Here is a 21,921-nt window from a genome sequence, read left to right as displayed (position 1 = left end):
ATTCTCGGACACATGCTTCGGGGCCGGGTCCACAATAACATTGTCAAAAAGCAAAGTAAGCGATGTTTCGAGGAAATGATTAAATAAATAGAATAAACTAATGAATAAAATCAACAACAGCATTCATAAAAGTTGTCAAACGTACATATCAAATTACTTTTTCCATCTTTTTGTGCGATCATGTAATGCAAGTCAAATCACTGACAAGTGACATCTCGAGCTCTAAGCAGCCTCAATCTTCACTTTCGGACCGCGATGTTTAATCGCGAAAATATATGCATGAAGCATTTTTGTCACAGGTCATAACCTAGCCGCGATCACGTCCAATAAGTTCCATAATTTTACGTTATAGGTAGCGATTTCTTGCTTAATATGTTCAGAATAGCATTATTTTACCCAAAACTTTCGTCTAAATCTAAAAATTTACGTTTCACGAGTATGTATCCATTGCCGTAATATGATTGGATGCCTTAGGTCACGTGTCTGATTTTGACCAATCACGATTCCTTATAGCAGACTGTAGCGAAAAGCGTCATTAGAAACCAATTTTTATCCAATAAAATCGTTTCTAACAACTGTGAAAATACTCCTCTCAAGGGTTCAGTGATGTTGTTGGTGTTCAGAGCTTTCGAGCGATACCCGGCATCAAGCGATTAAGCCTCCCCATGTTATTCATCTGAAGCTTCAAAACGGAGGTATTTTCCGTTGTTATGTCATGTTACCGAAGCGGAAAGCCACAGATATCGGAAATAAGCTGACCATACATATTATTTAAGAAATCTTTTATAATAATTTTTCTGATTACGTAAAGTGAAAATATAAAAGAAAAAGGCACGGGCATGTTATGACATGTCACAAATGGAAAAAAATCGCCTTAGTTTTTGCTTCTTTTGCGTGGTTTATCTGGACGTTATAAATGTAAGCTTGCATTTTCATTCAAAATAATTTTATTTAAGTTGTAGTTGTATTATTTGAATAATATTATAAAATAAACTTCATATTTATCAACATTAGGATTAGATCTTTTTAAATGGTGTATGGGATGTAGTAGCAATAACGTTTTGCAAGCTTATAATTTCCTTCATAAACATAGGCTTCATCTATGACCTCAGAGTCTCTGGGAACTTCGGTGTCATGGCAGTAAATGCCTCTGGTATATATATACAGTTACATCGAAGATGAATTTCTCCACTAACTTAGGGGAACCATCTGCAAACCTCATGCAGATGAATTGCACGAGGATCATGCATCAATTTTCTGAAAAGCAGGTGAAAATATCGTGCATGTGAACAGCTGCGTTTGGGTGTAAAGTTTTGTTAAGAATTTGCCAATTTTCACTGAGTTTCATGACTTATTGAAGTCATGAAAATAATTTTTCCAATGTACCGAATTTGTTTTACAATGCATCACTTCATGTGTAAACAGTACCTTTAAACAGTATGGAATATTTTTGAAAAATCTAGTTGAGAACAGTTGACTGAAGTAAGTGGCTACATTTACACTAGTGAGTCTAAACTTGTGGTGGGTAGTATACATGACACGTAATGCATGAGGCCAGGCTTCGGAATATTTGACATGCTGCAAGGTTCTCAACTACAGTCATACTTCTATTTATCACCAATACCTTATTTGTCCGGGATCATGAGAACTTATCTCCTTTGTATACATACTAACTATAGCTCAGTGATTGGCGGACTAAACTTGGTCAGCTAAGACAATTAGCAGGACCAACTTGTGGGTCATACTCCACGAATGTCACAAGGTGTGGGCTGCACATACCCATTTAAAGGTAAGACTTCCGCCCGTACACCCCTAAATTATAACGATGTGGAAATATTTCTTTGAGTGGCATCTTTAGAGGTTAGATATGTCTTTCAGTATGTTCAGATACAATTAAAGAAACATGTTAAAACTCATGCTTTTCAGATGAGGAATATATATTCAGGTGATATGATTTGACTAGAATGAAATTTCGGAAGGGGGGATACTGGCAGAAGTCTTTCCCATCTAAATAATTTCATGATTCAACATGTATCCAGTGACCAATAAATAATTATTGCCCCAAATCACCCAATACAATACATGCTGGAAGTGGAGACTTTTAATCCAAACCTGATGTTGTTGCCTCTATTCACCTTACTTCCATAGTTGGGCTTGCCAAGGACAAGTGTAACAATGGTGCCATTGTTCACATGAATCTAATTTCCTTCCCTATCAACTGGTTGCAGGTTTGCAATACTGCCATGGTTAACATGGTAATGCAAGGTTCAAGTAAGGTGCCAGAGAGCTCACTCAGAAGTCATACACCTCATGACACTGTACATTGTATGCAGCTGACATAAACATGGCCAACACTTGGAAATACAGAACATATAATGTCATATAATGTACAGTGTGATTCACAAAATATATTTGGACAATAAGATTGCAATAAACCAATCTGAATGGAAGGGAGCAAAATATCAACTGCTTTTAATCTACTCTGTTCATGGAACACCCTAAGGAACATCAGATCATGATAGATGAATAAAAATTCTTCTACTTGGGACACTTAAATATCCAAAATTCTAATTTCCAGTTTATTCTGATCATCTTTAAGCATGTCCTGTAATATACTTATAAAAGAAATACTACCAATGACTTGCTACTGAAAAGGGTATGGTATGTTGAAGACATACACAGAATTGAACAGAACACTAGCATTTGAGTTCTGTAGCATAACCCCAGTTCTATTCTGAGAGAACACTTGGCCTCTGCTTTGCAGGTATTGATTAACTGTAGCCTGGTTGAGGCTTGCCCAAAGACGTATTGGCATGGCCACTGTCTCTGTGGTGCCAGTTCTGAAATGTCACCCTGTGGCAACTCAGGAGGACGCTAACTAACAAAACAACAACTCTCTGCTCATTAAAGAAGCACCAACATGCTAAGCGATGGGGTTTTGATATTGTTCACGAGTGTCTGAGCTTCTGTCTGGAGACCTGGAACTCATACACTAGACGGCACCATGGCTGATAGACGAATATGTGGGAAAAAAGGAACATAAACACTAAAGCTTTGGAGACTTAAAAGAGTGATCAAATTGATTTCTATCTGACAAATCAAGATAGCTAGGTGCCCTGACATGAACATTCTAAAAAAATGAGATCAGGGTGAGACAGCCAAGGATAAAATCCTGAAAATTCCTTTCATGGATGACATACAGGGTAATGGAATGAAAATATCTCATCACAGGAATGTTTATTTTTTCACAGCATGTTCGAGGAAGACAGTATTTTTGGATAAAACTATGTCATAACAAGACAAGGACATATCTTTCAAGAAGGAGTAATGAGTTGAGCTTTTCTCCGGCGAGTTATCTTGACTTTCACTGTAGATTTTCCTCCTAAGTAAACATGCGGGTACATAGATTTTCCTTTTAGAGATCCTTCATTTCTAGACTTACAATACAAGTGGAGATGCACTGCAGACTCTCATGTTCACTACATATGAGCTCAGTTGAACAAAAGTAACAACTAAGTTTATAATTGTGTCTGTCTCTAATGTTCATGCAAATATCCTTTAGCCTTAGGGCTAAAGGCTGCAATTCAGGTGACATTATTGTAAAAACATTTGGCATCATGTTGGATAACAACTAAAAACAGCCACCATCCTCTTCCTCAGCCCCTCCAGCACAAAATTAACACATGGAATAATAACAACAAAATTCCACAGCACAGATTATAGTTCCCATGGCAACAGCAAAATCCATATTATTAGATCTAGTAATTACAAAAATTTAACGATTGAGCTGCCATATTTAAGGCACCTGAACTGTGAGGGAAAGCTGGGGATACACGGCATCCAAAGGTACAAGGGTGAAGGCAGCGTGGCTGGCACATTCAGCCAATCAGATTACAGGAAATCAATAAATGAGCGGACACTCTCACAGTTCTACAGACACTGGAACATTACAGCGAAGGAAAACAATCAAGCTACAGATTTCACATTTAACAGTAGGCAAACAACTATTCTTATCATCAATCACAAAAGCATATTACTACACTACCTGAAACGTCAATTAACATAATACGGCCTCATCATGCATGTGTGTGTATGATCCATGAACATGTGTTCCATGTTGAGGTAGAAATATGATAAATACATGAGACCTGATACTGTACACACATTTATCACCCCAATACATTATCATCCTGTTTTCTTCAGTTCTTATCCTGACAGAATGTCATCCATATTGCTTCAAAGTGTTTTAGGCAACATCAAAACAAGCATCCAGTATTCACAAGAATAGACCCAAAAAGTATTTATCACATCCTGATGATTGAACAACAATACCCATTGTACCATATTCTTGACAAAAAACATGAAGTTCCTAAAATTAAGGAAATTTTCAAATCTTACAGTATACTAAGCTACACCATTTCATTACTTTACTAAACCCTCATTTTTCCTGTAAGGACTGAAATTAGATATGGGACCCACTCTGAACCCCTATTTCTGTAAATCAAGGTAAAACCCTCAACCCATCTGTTCACATTAGTTCCGTCACCAGACCTGTTAACGTAGGAATCAGGCTGGGATATGTCCCTGTTAGCATAGGAATCAGAGAACATAGGTCCCTTGTTAACGTAGGAATCAGGCCAGCATAGGTCCCCTGTTAATGTAGGAATCAGGCCAGCATAGGTCCCCTGTTAACGTAGGAATCAGGCTAGCATAGGTCCCCTGTTAACGTAGGAATCAGGCTAGCATAGGTCCCCTGTTAACGTAGGAATCAAGTCAGCATAGGTCCACTGTTAATGTAGGTATCAGGCCAGCATACGTCCCCTGTTAACATAGGAATCAGGCCAGCATAGGTCCCCTGTTAACGTAGGAATCAGGCCAGCATAGGTCCCCTGTTAACGTAGGAATCAGGCCAGCATAGGTCCCATGTTAACGCAGGAATCAGGTCAGCATAGGTCCCCTGTTAACGTAGGAATCAGGCCAGCATAGGTCCCCTGTTAACGTAGGAATCAGGTCAGCATAGGTCCCCTGTTAACGTAGGAATCAGGCCAGCATAGGTCCCCTGTTAACGTAGGAATCAGGCCAGCATAGGTCCCCTGTTAACGTAGGAATCAGGTCAGCATAGGTCCCCTGTTAACGTAGGAATCAGGGGCCAGCATAGGTCCCCTGTTAACGTGGGAATCAGGGAATCAGCATAGGTCCCCTGTTAACGCGGGAATCAGGTCAGCATAGGTCCCCTGTTAACGCAGGAATCAGGTTATAGGTCCCCTGTTAACGTAGGAATCAGGCCAGCATAGGTCCCCTGTTAACGCAGGAATCAGGTCAGCATAGGTCCCCTGTTAACGTAGGAATCAGGCCAGCATAGGTCCCCTGTTAACGCAGGAATCAGGCCAGCATAGGTCCCCTGTTAACGCAGGAATCAGGCCAGCATAGGTCCCCTGTTAACGCAGGAATCAGGTCAGCATAGGTCCCCTGTTAACGTAGGAATCAGGCCAGCATAGGTCCCCTGTTAACGTAGGAATCAGGTCAGCATAGGTCCCCTGTTAACGCAGGGAATCAGGCCAGCATAGGTCCCCTGTTAACGCCAGGAATCAGGTCCAGCATAGGTCCCCTGTTAGCGAGGGAATCAGGTCAGCATAGGTCCCCTGTTAACGTAGGAATCAGGCCAGCATAGGTCCCCTGTTAACAGGCCAGGGAATCAGGTCAGCATAGGTCCCCTGTTAACGTAGGAATCAGGCCAGCATAGGTCCCCTGTTAACGTAGGAATCAGGCCAGCATAGGTCCCCTGTTAACGTAGGAATCAGGTCAGCATAGGTCCCCTGTTAACGTAGGAATCAGGCCAGCATAGGTCCCCTGTTAACGTAGGAATCAGGCCAGCATAGGTCCCTTGTTAACGCAGGAATCAGGCCAGCATAGGTCCCCTGTTAACGCAGGAATCAGGTCAGCATAGGTCCTCTGTTAACGTAGGAATCAGGCCAGCATAGGTCCCCTGTTCACTACTGTGTTCCATAAGAGGGGATCAAATTAGACCAGGTGGTCTGTAACACCGATGTGGTTGATTTTGTCTCACTATCACATCCAAACCATGTTGGATGTTGTCAAAGGTACAGCTAGAATAGAGTGGAAAATCCCCTAAACACAGTATTGTGACTGTTCTGTAGCTCACATCGGTGTATTGTCAACAAAGAAAGGCATTTGACAAAGGCTGATGTCAGCACTGACATGTTTATATGTTCTGCATAAAAAATTGAGATTGACTGATAAATATGATAACATTTCTAAACAACTTAACATAATCAATTTATAGCCTGTGTCACACACCCTATCTTACATATTATACTTATCACAGACCCTGTGTTATACACCCTGTACTACACACCCTGTATTATATATACTGTATAACAGATCCTGTGTTCTACATCCTACATCCTGCATCAGAGATCCTGTATCCCACGCCCTGCTTTTATCCCACACCATGCAGTTAACTTATTTCACATCCTGGCATGTACAGCTGATTGTTGATTTCCCCCAAGATATCACATACCAGTACATCAGGACAACTTAAAAAAAGGCAATAAATTTTATTTTTCAGTTGCCATTCGTGCTACCTCTCCACTAACGATCAATAGAATCGTGTTTCTGCCATCAGCTACTACAGCAATCTATCAACAGAAACAACACAAGAATATCCCCTCCTTCCTGGAGGCTTTACTGGCTACACAAGCTGAATGTCTAAAACAAGATCTCTTTGAAGGATACAGTGTTTGTAGGTTATTTCCATCCAGACTATTACTTTAGGTTTTGAGGAATTTGACTGGGGGATTTCATTTCATATCAATAATGAATGAGATGCGGAATCGGTGAGATGTAGAGCAGGCCTTTCATGGTTGCTATGACGATGCTTCAACGGAGTACACAGGGGAATCAGTATTATGAAGACACTATCTATCAGAAGTAACTGATGGCGAGGTATTTAAATCTTGCAGCGTTCATGGAGCAACGCTGTAGATCATTTAAAATCATTTTAAATACTGAATTGTCAATCATTTCTCTTGGCATGTCTGGCAACAATCAAGCATGACAACACCATAAATTTGGAATACTGGCATATAACTAATGAAGGAAGATCAAACAGTCGTAACTGACACAGCATGTGTGAGGAGCTTCTCACTTACTTACAATACATCAGTGTCATATACTTACACTGATGAGACCTAGAACCTAGTCCCTGAACCCTGAGCTAGCCACGTACCCTTATTGGCACACATACTGGACAGAATCATATCCTCTCTCTTATCCACATGTGAGCTCTCAGTCCTTACTAACAGACAGTAAATAATTATATATCACAATCCGTATCACCTAAAAGATCAAATCTCAGATCTATTTATATAAAATACTGGTTCCTGGAAATGAGGAAATTGTTCAGTGAATATGCAGGGCATTCTGGAAATAAAGTGTTTTGTGCGCAGAAAAAACCATCATCTTGTTGTGCTGTCATAAAAACGTTCTTCTCAAAACAAATATGGCACCTACTTCCTGTTGGAAATTTCAAGACTTATAAACCACAATAACATATTCAGCACCATGACCCACCGATCATTACATAAAAGCAGGCTGACAGACAGTTTCCAGTCATTCTGGCCACTACAGTAGCTGTGTCACTGAAAGACTGGGGATAGATAGCCTGCACATCCCTTGTCATAGGTGCTCGCTGCAATATTCAGCATACCTATAGTCACCTATAGTGATGTCACGATACATAAGTTTCATGAATCAATACGTATCACAATACCCATGTCACGATTCGATACGTACCACGATACTTATTTTCGCAGCATTATTGCGTAAATTTAGTGACATTTTGAACATTAATATTTTTTATTTTTTATTGTCCATGATCAACATTTTTTATTCTCAGAGATTAAAAAAGTTCTAATTTCCCTTCTTTGTGCATGAAAAATAATCATTTATAACTCAAATCACATCAAAATACATGATACCATTGCAAAATGTAAACGATCCATAAACATATTTCAACCGATACTTTCAAAACTAAATATCGATACAGTTTTGAATGTATAGATAAAAGTATCGACACATTGATGTATCGATTGCATCGTGGCATCTCTAGTCACCGATGGCCTGTGACATCTAACACTGTCTGTGTCTGATCGCCTCAGCCGACAGTTATAAGCCAAGAGGCCACATTGTCCTTGCTGTTGCTAAGTTAGTCTTCCTTTTCCCTTTCCTATCTTAGATTTAGACATTATCATTTATCTAGCATTACTCTCTTATATTACTCCTGATCTTACAGCACTAATCAACCTACATCTATCTGTAAATCAGCTTACTCCTCAACCCATATCATTATCTCCCCCTACTGATAATGCTGGAATATTGCTAAATGCGGCGTAAAACTAGACTCACTCACACTCACCTTACAGTGCTCCAGAACTGACTTCAGTCTTTATCTCAACTGTTTTCCCTTATTTTCAATATATGTAAGTATCAGGAATGTGAGAATGTTCGCATGGTGCTTTAAGCTGTATTTCAGCAATACACTGGGAGCAGTAGGCTGAGACATTGTACCTACTGGAAATGACATCAATGTGTTCAGCCAGTGTGCAACACAATAAACAGGATAAAACTCCAGGATAAAAACATGTCATTCATTTTTCTCACAAAAGAAAATAAAGTATTTTCATTTTTTACAGATAAGAAGACTGTATTAAGCATAGAAAACAGGCAAAACCAAAAATGTAAAGTGGTCAGTTCCTAAGGAATGTACAGTGACACAGAAGGCCAAGGGATATGTAAACACTGGCATCTGTTCATGTGCAATGTGCATTCTCTGAGGTGCATATTCAGTGTCTGCCAACTATTGCAGGAAGCAATCACTGAACAACACAACCAAGTCGTATGACAGCTTTCCATCGCTGCTGTCTCCCAACAAAGCCTTGGAAATGATGAGGCAAGGATCAAGTGCTCTTTCTCATCTTCTCACTACACAAGACTTTGCAATGTGATTATTCCAATTTCATCCATATCCTGAGGCAAGTCTTACTGGAGATGACAATGTCGTCAATCAAAGTTTTCCTAATCTGAGTGTGTTCAATGTTCAATAACTGCTCCCTCGACTGGAAATCCCAGGGTGTACTGTAGCACTGATAGCATCAATCAGTAAGTGTGTTCAATGTATCAATAACTGCTCCCTCGACCTGTCACTGCCTACATCCCAGGGTGTACTGTAGCACTGATAGCATCAATCAGTAAGTGTGTTCAATGTATCAATAACTGCTCCCTCGACCTGTCACTGCCTACATCCCAGGGTGTACTGTAGCACTGATAGCATCAATCAGTAAGTGTGTTCAATGTATCAATAACTGCTCCCTCGACCTATCACTGCCTACATCCCAGGGTATACTGTAGCACTGATAGCATCAATCAGTAAGTGTGTTCAATGTATCAATAACTGCTCCCTCGACCTATCACTGCCTACATCCCAGGGTGTACTGTAGCACTGATAGCATCAATCAGTAAGTGTGTTCAATGTATCAATAACTGCTCCCTCGACCTGTCACTGCCCACATCCTAGGGTGTACTGTAGCACTGATAGCATCAATCAGTAAGTGTGTTCAATGTATCAATAACTGCTCCCTTGACCTATCACTGCCCACATCCCAGGGTATACTGTAGCACTGATAGCATCAATCAGTAAGTGTGTTCAATGTATCAATAACTGCTCCCTCGACCTGTCACTGCCTACATCCCAGGGTGTACCACACACTGTTAGCACCTTCAATCAGTAAGTGTGTTCAATGTATCAATAACTGCTCTGCGACTCCTCACTGACCCAGGAACCATAAGAGTTGTGGGTCCTGATCATCAATCAGTAAGTAGGCTCTGTATTTTATATGGAAATAACACTCTTAGTTATTTGGGATGCAAAAGCTGTAAGGACCATAACGACCTGTAGAAAACAAAAGCTGTGGGTCTGAGTGGTTTTCAGTCAGCTTCGGGCCTAATATTGATGCAATCACTGCCTGCATGCACCTTCCTTGGTTAGAGTGAGTGAGTGACTTTAATATGATGCTGCTTTGTAGCAATAACTCCAGCAATATCATGGCTGTGGACACCAGATGTACTGTAGCAGACATTTTATCAATCATAAGTGTCACTTTGTGTCAATAACTCTCCCCGACCTGGTGTTTGGCGTGCCAGGGTGAACGCTTTAACCACTGGGCTACCATAATCATCACATCTCCTTCAATTACAGATAACTGCTTCCTTGATTCAACTGCCGATCCCATTGTGACTGATCACTGATGAATAATCATTACTACGTGGGTTTAAAAGATGTATGGTAATTTGATTCCAATTGGGGACCCAAATTTGAAAAAATCAAACTATCAAAACCTTGAATATTTGTAAAAATTACATTCATGTGAATCTTGATGACAGTTGGCATCACTTGCATTGCTCATTCCTCTCAAGAAATTGAGAGATTAAGTTTAACATGGTGGCTTGCACATTATTGGTCCTGAACCAGACAATCCAGTGATGTGGGCAATGATCCATGCTGTTGTACTGACTAGGGACCCCACCTTGCTGACATTCCAATCCTAGTTCAGTTGCCTCATCAATGCCTGCATGACATTCCTATCAGTGAGTGAGTGAGTGACTTTAATATGATGCTGCTTTTAGCAATATTCCAGCAATATCACGGTGGGGGACACCAGAAATGGGCTTTACAGATTGAACCCATGTGGGGAATCAAACCCTGGTCTTCGGCGTGATGAGCAAATGCTTTAACCACTAGGCTAAACAACACCAACCAAAAACCCCCAAAAAACACACACACACACACACTGATATTCCTATCATGTGTCAAATGTACAAAATGTAAAGAGACATCGTAAATGATTAACATTTAACCTCATCACATAAATCCTAAAGTTTGTTTCCACAGCTAACATTACGATCTCATTTGATCTTAAATTAGAGAGCAATATTCCATGTGATATTTTCAAAATGCTAAGAGGGGCGGTCGGGTAGCCTAGTGGTTAAAGCATATTCGTCTCGCTGAAAACCCGGGTTCGATTCCCCACATGGGCACAATGTGTGAAGCCCATTTGTGGTGTCCCCCTGCCGTGATATTGCTGGAATATTGCTAAAAACGGCGTAAAAACCATACTCACTCACTACTCAAAATGCTAAGATTCTAAAAAGTACAAAAGACCACACAATTTGTGAATTGAGCACTTGCCAGTTGTGTTTCGACACTTTTGCATAGACTTTCAACACTTCCTGAATAGCAAAGAGTGTCATTCACCCGATATGCATAAAATACATGTAACCATGCAATGTAACAGTAGAAGTGGGAGACTTACCTATATTGGGATGCTTTAACAACCTACAAATCCTGGCTTCTCTTTCCAATTTCTGGTGATCTGGAAAAGACAAAACATGGAGGTAATACTAAGTTTGATAATGGCACTCTTAAAACTGGGTAGTGAACAGGACATGCACCACAGTTGTGTAGAGCAGCTTCCTGGACAAGAGTGGTAAACTGGATCAATATAGCAAGACAAAGGATCAGTTTAGTCTTTCATGGGATCAGTCTAGTCTCATGGATCAGTCTAGTCTCATGGATAGCCTATCGTCAGTCTAGTCTCTCATGGATCAGTATAGCCTATCGTGGATCAGGTCTCTCATCAGTTTAGTCTCATGGATCAGTCCTAGTCTTAGTCTTACATGGATCAGTCTAGTCTCTCATGGATCAGTATAGCCTAGTCTCTAGCCTATGTGGATCAGTTTAGTCTCATGGATCAGTCTAGTCTCTCGTGGATCAGTCCTTCTCTCATGGATCAGTTTAGTCAGTGGATCTGGATCAGTATGGATCAGTCTCATGGATCAGTCAGTCTCTCATGGATCAGTCTGGTTTCTCATGGATCAGTTTAGTCTTATGGATCAGTCTAGTCTCTCATGGATCAGTCTAGTCTCTCATGGATCAGTCTAGTCTCATGGATCAGTCTCTGGATCAGTATGGCCTCTCATGGATCAGTCTCTCATGGATCAGTATAGTCTCTCATGGATCAGTTTAGTCTCATGGATCAGTATAGTCTCTCATGGATCAGTTTAGTTCTCATGGATCAGTATAGTATAGTCTCTCATGGATCAGTTTAGTCTCTCATGGATCAGTCTAGTCTCTCATGGATCAGTATAGTCTCATGGATCAGTCTAGTCTCTCATGGATCAGTATAGTGGTATCATGGATCTAGTCTCTCATGGATCAGTTTATAGTCTTTCATGGATCAGTTTATTCAAGCTTTAGCTAGCTCTCATGGATCAGTCTAGTCTCTCATGGATCAGTATAGTCTCACGGATCAGTTTAGTTTTTCATGGATCAGTTTAGTCTCTCATGGATCAGTAGTCTTTCATGGATCAGTATTGTCTTTCATGCATCAGTATAGCCTCTCATGGATCTGTAGTCTCATGGATCAGTTTAGTCTTTCATGGATCAGTAGTCTTTCATGGATCAGTATTGTCTTTCATGCATCAGTATAGCTTCTCATGGATCAGTATAGTATCTCTCATGGATCAGTCAGTCTTTCAGTCTTTCATGGTTACATGGATCAGCATAGTCTCTCATTAATCCTGTATTGACGGCATGGTTTCTGTCAGAGTGTTGTGGAACTCACACTGAGCATCAATGCAGCTTCAAGTGAGTAATATCATGAACAGTCCACACCTATGGGATGTGATGACATGTAACTGCGTGAAGAGCAGCATCTTTTGCCTGACCTACCCCAAAAGGGACTGAAGAAGGCTTGTGACACCAAACTCACTAGACACATTAATATACTGAAACATCATCTGCTGCAGCTCATGAAAATCAATGGCTGAATACAGGTGAGGAGAACTGCATTTAAGATTCTTCCACTCACATGACAATGTGCATATAGTGTAGCATGTCTGTTCGTACTAGCCCGGACAAGGCCAGTTCAATATTGTTAGCCCACACAATCCCATGCTCAGTATACAGACTCCAAGCCGACCAGTCTGTGTTTTATGATACTGCTGGGCAAACAAACTATCCACTACACAATGGAGGCAGTTGGCTGAATAAAGACTTCAGCCCACTTGGTGAGTATCATTTTATGATTATTTTATTGCAACACTGATGTGATAACCTGTGTATAACATGTAACAGTTTGTGTCTTGATGAGTGAGTGAGTGAATGTGGGTCCAGTCAACCATATTCAACCAATAAAATGAGGTATATCCCGGAAACTGTAAATGATCCAGTCAAGAAGTACACCCAAACCAGTGGCTGACAACTTCGACAAAGCTCCAGATGTTTGGGGAAAGTCAACACAATCAATGTCAGTCAGGGCACACAGTGAGAATCATCACCATCTGAGTGGGCACCAAGGATGTGTGCACCAATGGTCTGTTCTACCCTAAACTTTTACCATCTGAGTAGGCACCAATGGTCTGTTCTACCCTAAAAATGTTTACCATCTGAATAGGCACCAATGGTCTGTTCTACCCTAAAATGTCACCATCTGAGTAGGCACCAAGGATGGGTACCAATGGTCTGTTCTACCCAAAATGTCACCATCTGAGTAGGCTGGATGGGTCTACAATGGTCTGTTCTGCCTAAAATGTCACCATCTGAGTAGGCACCAAGGATGGGTACCAATGGTCTGTTGTGTCACCATCTGAGTAGTAGGCACCAATGGTCTGTTCTATGGTCTTTTCTACCCTAAAAATGTCACCATCTGAGTAGGCACCAAGGATGTGCACCAATGGTCTGTTCTACCCTAAAATGTCACTATCTGAGTAGGCACCAAGGATGTGTACCAATGGTCTGTTCTACCCTAAAATGTCACCATCTGAGTAGGCACCAAGGATGTGCACCAATGGTCTGTTCTACCCTAAAATGTCACCATCTGAGTAGGCACCAAGGATGTGTACCAATGGTCTGTTCTACCCTAAAATGTCACCATCTGAGTAGGCACCAAGGATGTGCACCAATGGTCTGTTCTACCCTAAAATGTCACCATCTGAGTAGGCACCAAGGATGGGTACCAATGGTCTGTTCTACCCTAAAATGTCACCATCTGAGTAGGCACCAAGAATGTGCACCAATGGTCTTTTTCTACCCTAAAATGTCACATCTGAGTAGGCACCAAGGATCTGAGTAGGCACCAAGGATGGGTACCAATGGTCTGTTCTACCCTAAAATGTCACCATCTGAGTAGGCACCAAGGATGGGTACCAATGGTCTGTTCTACCCTAAAATGTCACCATCTGAGTACACTTTAGGCAAACAAAGCTAAACTTTAGCTACCTTCCGGCCTACTTGGCCTTCAAACACCTTTAAATCCCAACATCCAATTTTGATCTCTCGAGACAAATATTTGCATTACATGTGAGCAATCAATAAAAATGTATTAACATATATTTCACTGTGAACTGTGTAGAAATAATCATCAGAACTTTCGTTTCTGGCACAAATGTTGTATGACATCCATGCATTATTAAACCGATGCTACAACAAAGTGTCTAACAGCACAAGCAGCTAAAATCTGATACACATTAATCCCAGTATTCTGCTTCACAGCCTGAGATAAAGCATGCAGCTTCAGCAAAAATTGTAGTGGTTCTAGCAACAGAGGCCTGCTCTCAAAGGAGCCTGCTACCAGTGTCCAGTGTAGATGCTCATTTCATTTACACTAATGTCATGTAACTCTCACTCTAATTATCTTTAAAGTCTACAGATTGTTTGTTTGTTAACCATGCACTCGACAATATTCCAGATATTTGACAGCCACCTGTAAATAATCAAGTCTTAGTCTTCACGAGATAATCCAGCAAGGGTCATCACTGGAATAATGAAGACATTCATAAAATAAGGCAGCAAAAATTACCAACCGATCCTGTTAGTTGCCTCTTATGATAAGCAGAGGTTGCTGAAGATCAATTCTAACCCTGATATTCATGGGGTCATACCGAGAAGAACACAAACGAGTAACATTATCATGAGTTGCGGTCAATTTCTTCCCCACGAAAAACATATTATCAGGCCATATCAAAGCAGCAGGAAAATTCATAATTATTGTGTTATGCTTCTAAAGTAATTAAATAGATACAATAACTTCTCACAAAAATGCAATTGGGATATGTCTTCAATATTATTATTCCTCAAAGTATAGTTTACATATGTTCATTTACGGCAACAGTCTAATTTAGATTGCCTATTTTTATTGGCTATTGTTATGTATAATATATGATAGCAATCAGTATACCACAGATGGCAGTACCTGTCCTGTCATAAATAGTGTAATAATAGTTCTTACTATACATAGCATTAACACCTAGGTCAAGTGGATGGCAATTAATAGCCATTAAACTGAGCATATTGTAATAGTGAACAGTTAAAAGTACTTAACATTTCTTACCAGGCACATCATTGCATAACGATCGAGAGTGATTGACATCTTCATTACATTTGACGTTGACATGTATGTTCCATAGTTGTTGTTTTTTAGTACAATGACAAAAGTTATCTTTCTGGCAAAGTTGACACTCAAACAAACGTCCATGAGGATACATCTTTATCAAATATGATCTAACAAAGAATTCAATTACCCATGCAAAGGGAGTATCTCTGTATGAATAACTGAATTTATGCAATTCTAGCCCTAAAAACACAGCCCTTCAGAAAACCTACAAAAAAGCTTGCACACTAAGACACAGCTTCCTTGGGATCATGATTATTTATATTCACAAAACATATAAACAAATGTATCACCTTAAGCATATCACCGGAACCATTCAAGACACACAACTCTCATGAGGGCCTCGCATTACTGCTTACACTGCCAAGACCAGAATTCCTCGTCAAAACAGTTGGATTCATATTCAAAATCCTATCATAAAGCAGTGAAGAGTCTATCCAATCAATGGTGTATGGTCCCTACTCATGATGTATTGTCAGTGTACTATCTGTATAACTACCAACCATTCAGTATTTAATCTATTACAGTGGATACGGAGACTGGTTATTCCCTGGCTCTGATGTTCATATTTACACTGTTGCCAGTGATACATCAACAAATCACTTAGCTAGGAATGATTTGGGATGATATTGCTGTTTCCACAGACATACCTCTGCTCTAGAAAATACAATATTTGCATTCTGCAGTAATTGCTTTCGTCCTGAATACACCAATACATGTTGTTCCAGAGGAAGACGGAAGGAGTGAACCAGCTTGGTTCTGCATGTAATGGTATTTCAGTTCAAGCACTTCATGTCAACTTGAAGAGGGAGGAAGAAACAAAGTTATATTTTCTCACTTGACCAAAAATCTGAGCATGGGTATGGTAGGTATGAGACTAAGAATCAAAATCAGGACGAATTTGGTATTTGTCCCTACCACAATAGGACTCTGACATGCCTGAAGGCAGTAGAAGTCACAGCATCTGTAAGACAGGGCCACCATGCCAGCCACATTATACATGCAGACACTGACAAGTGTTGATGACACTACTGGAAGGGTCCTATACACAATGTAGCATTCAGCAAGAAGGGGTTACATCTATATCATGTCATTATTATAAACTTGACATATAAGATGTAGCTCTCTTTGGATAACTGGAAAATCATCTGTGAGAATCAGGCTACTTGAGTTCCTGAAATGCCATTCATCCATAATTATGCTATATGAAAACACTTAGCATTCTATCTTCACATAGGTCAGTTGCTATCATTCATATCAGTGGTCCAGTGACAATAAACCAACTCTCGTATCACTGGAGTATTTCACACACACCCTTCACAAGCATTATTACCCTGTTGACACAGTTACATGGCTGTCAAGTCAGTATCATCACACATGCATTTCATACAATGGTGAGCTTCATTGTTACCTACACTTTTTCACAGATCCACATGCAATATGCGCCTTTTTCACAGAACACAACTACAATGTTCAACTGTGTACCCTTTGTGACAAAACCTACATTATACGGTATGTTTATTCTCAACACAGGGAACCTTTTATCTTGTGTCTCACACTACAGGCCTAGTCACTGGGGCAGTGCAAACATACTATAAAATTATCAACAGACAAATCTGAGAGTGAGTATGTTTACTGTTACTTCTACAAACATGACATTCTCGTATCATCTGGGTCACTTATGACAGTATCTAGGTTCACACTGAGTAGGAAAAGAAAAATCTACATATCATTGGCTTAAGGCGAGATAAAGCTGTGGTATAAACACTGTAATCCCATGGTGACTCCAAATGCCTCATAACTGGGTTTAACAGACAGTACTATTCGTAACATTTTAATGCAACATATATAGTTTACTATTAACAATACTGGTTTCCACAGGAAATATGCACTGCAGGATATTTTCCTAGTACTTTCTGTTTATCGTAAACAAACCTTTTTCTTGAACAATGCCTCGTCAGACCTGAATTTTTATCAATTAAAGTTATCTTAATTTTCTGCAGTGTTATAATCACACAAGATGAATACATCATTTATTTGCCATGAAGAGCTGCAATGTGTTGAGGCCAATCTGATTCTAATTGTAGCACAAATCTCAATTTTCTGAAAGAGTTTGAAAAAAAAGGAGGAAAATACCCCATAATGTCTGTTTTTTTGTGTTGAATGGCTAAAATATTTTTTACCTCAAGGGACAGGTGATGCACTGGTAATGTTCATTTGCAACCATTTAAAAGTGAAAATGCCTGACAAGTTCCCTGAATCTTGGCCACTGTTGAGCCTAATTACGACACATGACTTCCATTTAGTTCACAGATCATCCCTTGCTTGGTAATGAATACAAATTACTCCACCAAACCATTAATAATGAACTTCTCTCATCAAGGTGGACTAAAATACACCAATATTGATTACTCAAATCCTCTAACATTTCCTAGCACGATTGAAAACATTAATGGCCCAAAACAGCAATAATTATTGGTGTTAGAGATATCTCACAGGTCAGTCCCCCAGTGAAGTAAGGTGGGAGTTGAACGGCCTATGCCAAGAGCAGCTGTACAGGAGACACCTGATGCCCTGAACAGGGCTTTTCTGCAAACATCACAGGCAACTTCCAAGCACCTGCTACTGCATCACCTAATCTGAGCCCCAGGCAACTTGTGAGTTGTGTTGATGTGTCCACATACTGCTACAGTTCAACCACTGACGGAATGCCTCATTGAAGACAATGTTAGTGAGTGGTTGTGGAGCTGTGGCAGCAATTATGGGGTAATGATAGTATCTGGACACCAATGATGGGGTTGGACTAAATTGTTCCCATGAGGGAAGTCACACCTTGAGGAAGTAAACAGTGGACAAGCAGAGGGGCCACAGTCTACAAGATACAAAGTGCAAACATAAAATCAGCCCTCAAACCAGAATGTAAATGAAAATACCAAATCATCGACTGATTAGCCAAGATACTGAACAGTACTGAAGTTTCTCTTTTTGAACTATCATATGAATCCAGAGCCGAGACACTGAATGACACCAATGTGTGCCTTAACATGTCCATCGATTGCAAAACCAATATATTGTGCAATGTGAAAGTGACTTGATAGCTACTGTATGATTATGAATGTTCTTGTCTTTGACAGAGGTGAGCAGCATTATCACTGAAGGTCTTTATCCTGCATGCCACTAGCATGGTCTATGCCACTTCTACAGTCAAGTACAGCCTTGTATTCAATATAACCATCAAAGGCCTATATCTCATACGACACAAAAGTTGTCCTTCTTATTTCATGTTGGTTAAATAACATATTTGAGTGTTAGTAATACGACTGAAGGCAGACAAGAAACCTTGCGGGCCACATGTAAGCCAGTGCCACCTGTATTGGAGTTATTGTTTAGGAATAGGGAACCCTCCACAAGGAAAGCGACCCTACACAGGCAGCATATTCTCCCAACATGCTTTGCTCATTATGTTGAAATCGCTGCGATCACAGCTTGCACACATTGCATAATGCCACTGAATTCAAACAGAATGTGTAACGTCAATTAACAATGGTAAATATTGTGATGTTAAACAGTCCGTCGACTCCACATAGTAAAATATTTAAAATTCCTACATGCATGAAACAAATTATTCATTGAAAGAAAGAGGTCTGTCATGGTTCCTTCAGTCACAGCAAGTATTGACAAACAGGAAATCTATGGGGAGTTCCCGAAATAATTCAATGTGTCAAAATGTTTTTAATCAGTTTTGGACATGGGAAATATCTTTGATCCTTCAATAAAACACATCATTATCACCCCTAACATTTACGAACAATATTTAACAAAGGGACTGGTCATTTATTAGAAGGGGGGAAGGGTCTTGAAAAAAGTCTGTGTTGGGGTTGTGGGGGCACACAAATGACACATAAAATGTGGTGGTTGGGAACATGAGACCCAGTCCTACACCTTCCTTCCCCACTAGACTTACACCTATAGTACATAACCAGATCCCAGCATGCATACACGACCAGCTCCTGACATGCAACAGCACATAATGCTACGCAATGCAGATGTCAACAGCAACAGCACTGTTTTTTCTTATAAAATAATCGTCCCTTTTTAGAAGATTCCAGTCCATGTCTGCATAAGTATTACCAAATGTGTTTCATTTCATTCCATTCGTGAGCATCTTTCAGGGCAATCCGGCTGTGTCTCATTCCAACTGAAATTGCTGACACACATAATCAATACTTAACATGATCCTGAATCAAAAGACTTCAGCCAGTAAATTGTTTACGAAGAACAAATGAATAATAATGGCTTCGTAGAAAGACGTCACTGCACCAGCACATTATAGCACCGAAGCAAGGTGAAGGTCGAAGCAAGTGAGTAGCAGCACAGTAGTGTCTACCTTCAACCATAAAACATTAAGCATGTATTGATTCTTAGTAACCGCAACACACCTTGGCTGCCGACACAAACCATCACTATCATTGCCATACTTTTTACGATCTCATGCCAACATGATGGATCTATTCAGACAGGATGGTGGTCAATAAATCATCATCATCATGTCCTTGAACATATTTTCTGTGCACATATTTATTAGCTGATGGGCTTCACTATCAATGTTCGAATGGAGTCTTTACAAAGCAACATTTCTAACACTGTAAATTTTTGGTACATCTGCTTTTACCTGACAATTCTGGCCATAGGCAGCTGTCACAGAGCTATAATGTAACAACCTCTCCATATGTAATGACAAATTTGCCAATCCTGCAGCTTGATTGGTTGGTTGGTTGTTTTTATTGTTTAATACCGCACTCAGCAATATTTCAGCTATATGACAGTGGTCTGTAAATAATAGAGTCTGGATCAACAGCATGAACATCGATCTATGCAATTGGGATACGATAACCACCCAATCCTATTAGTAGCTTCTTATGACAAGCATGCCTTGCTGAAGACCAATTCTAACCCGGATCTTCACGTGTTGCTTCTTGAACTGAGGTTAAGGAATGAGACATATTAAAAGCAAACAATGGCTTGAAAGATATTCTTGATCTGATGCACAATCCTTGCTGGGTAAAGTGAAGACATTACTATACTTTATTTCTTAGGCAGATGATGGTCTCCTAACTTCCTGTACCTTAGGACAAGATTGGTAACATTTAAATCACCACGATCTGGCAGATGTGTTCAACATGCAGACTCTGTGTCATATTAGTAGAATTCAAGATGCAAGTCCATGGCTGCATGGGTTTTAACCATATGTTTCCCCACACTGTATGACAAACTGGTTTTCAGTCAGAATGGCTTATATGCTGTTGGTCATTTGCTGCCACAAAATCTAATATCCAATCTATATTCATAAACATGTCACTGCTTCACATTCATACAGTACCATGTAACTATCTCTAGGTGGAAATACATTATGTAGACAAAACAAAGAAGAGAAACCCAAACAATGATACATAAATATGAATCCACAACACCACATTAAGCACCAAAAGTCAAAGCACCAGAAACAAAGGCCATCCTAGAGCCACAGAAGAGCTTATGGAATTGAACAATTTGCTTGATAACAAAAGCGTACAAGGCCAAATATAGCCCAGAAATTGAATTCTGTGGTTCCTCACGGATATAGTATCTAGGGGATAGAGCTGCTTGAGAATGGCTGTCTTTCAAAATTAAGCCTGTAATCCTCAGATGATGGCAAATTCGGTTATGCTGCTTTCCGGCTCCCCACATCCACAGCCATATTTCTTGAGAGCAGGAGACCACCGATGGTCCTGACATTGCCAGAGAATGTGTCCTTCTGTGTGATGGATGAAAGGTACAGAGGCAGTTCCTGTCCTAAACAATACTTCAAACAACCCTTCTTCCAGAGATGTAACAAGGCCCAACCAGCTCTTCCTCGTGGTCCCCTTGTCCCAGCCAGTGTTGTCCCAAACAACCCTTCTTCCCGAGATGTAACAAGGCCCAACCAGCTCTTCCTCGTGGTCCCCTTGTCCCTGCCAGTGTTGTCCCAAACAACCCTTCTTCCAGAGATGTAACAAGGCCCAACCAGCTCTTCCTCGTGGTCCCCTTGTCCCTGCCAGTGTTGTCCCAAACAACCCTTCTTCCAGAGATGTAACAAGGCCCAACCAGCTCTTCCTCGTGGTCCCCTTGTCCCAGCCAGTGTTGTAGCAATCATGAAGCTTCCTTCACATGATGAAAGATGTTCCAGCCACATATGTATCATTAAACATGTCAAGTCACCAACACACACCAAACACCAGCCTAATCCTATATCCATTCAATATTGAAAAGAAATAAATGGATTGTGCCAGATTGACTAGATTATTGCTATAATTCTGTAATAGTGAAAATATCTTGTTTCAACAAGGTTCAGATGACTACACTGCTGATATGAAAT

The 21,921-nt window shown here is 40.3% G+C and overlaps 1 protein-coding gene across 21 annotated transcripts in view; it reads right to left on the bottom strand.

Moving 5' to 3' along the window:
* The window catches only part of LOC124275994 (calcium/calmodulin-dependent protein kinase type II subunit delta-like), a 131,087-nt gene that overhangs the window by 101,067 nt on the left and 8,099 nt on the right, over positions 1 to 21,921 (bottom strand). For all 21 annotated transcript variants that reach the window (XM_046711654.1, XM_046711788.1, XM_046711779.1 and 18 more), the window contains exon 3: positions 11,391 to 11,450. In XM_046711654.1, coding sequence (XP_046567610.1) covers positions 11,391 to 11,450 — 60 coding nt within the window. The remainder of the gene's footprint in view (positions 1 to 11,390; positions 11,451 to 21,921) is intronic.

Source organism: Haliotis rubra, unplaced genomic scaffold (assembly GCF_003918875.1).
Source record: "Haliotis rubra isolate DU_JTF1 unplaced genomic scaffold, ASM391887v1 Scf105, whole genome shotgun sequence".
NCBI classification, from domain to species: domain Eukaryota; kingdom Metazoa; phylum Mollusca; class Gastropoda; order Lepetellida; family Haliotidae; genus Haliotis; species Haliotis rubra.
Note: the sequence above shows the minus strand (reverse complement) of the source record. Positions and strands in the feature narration are given on the sequence as shown.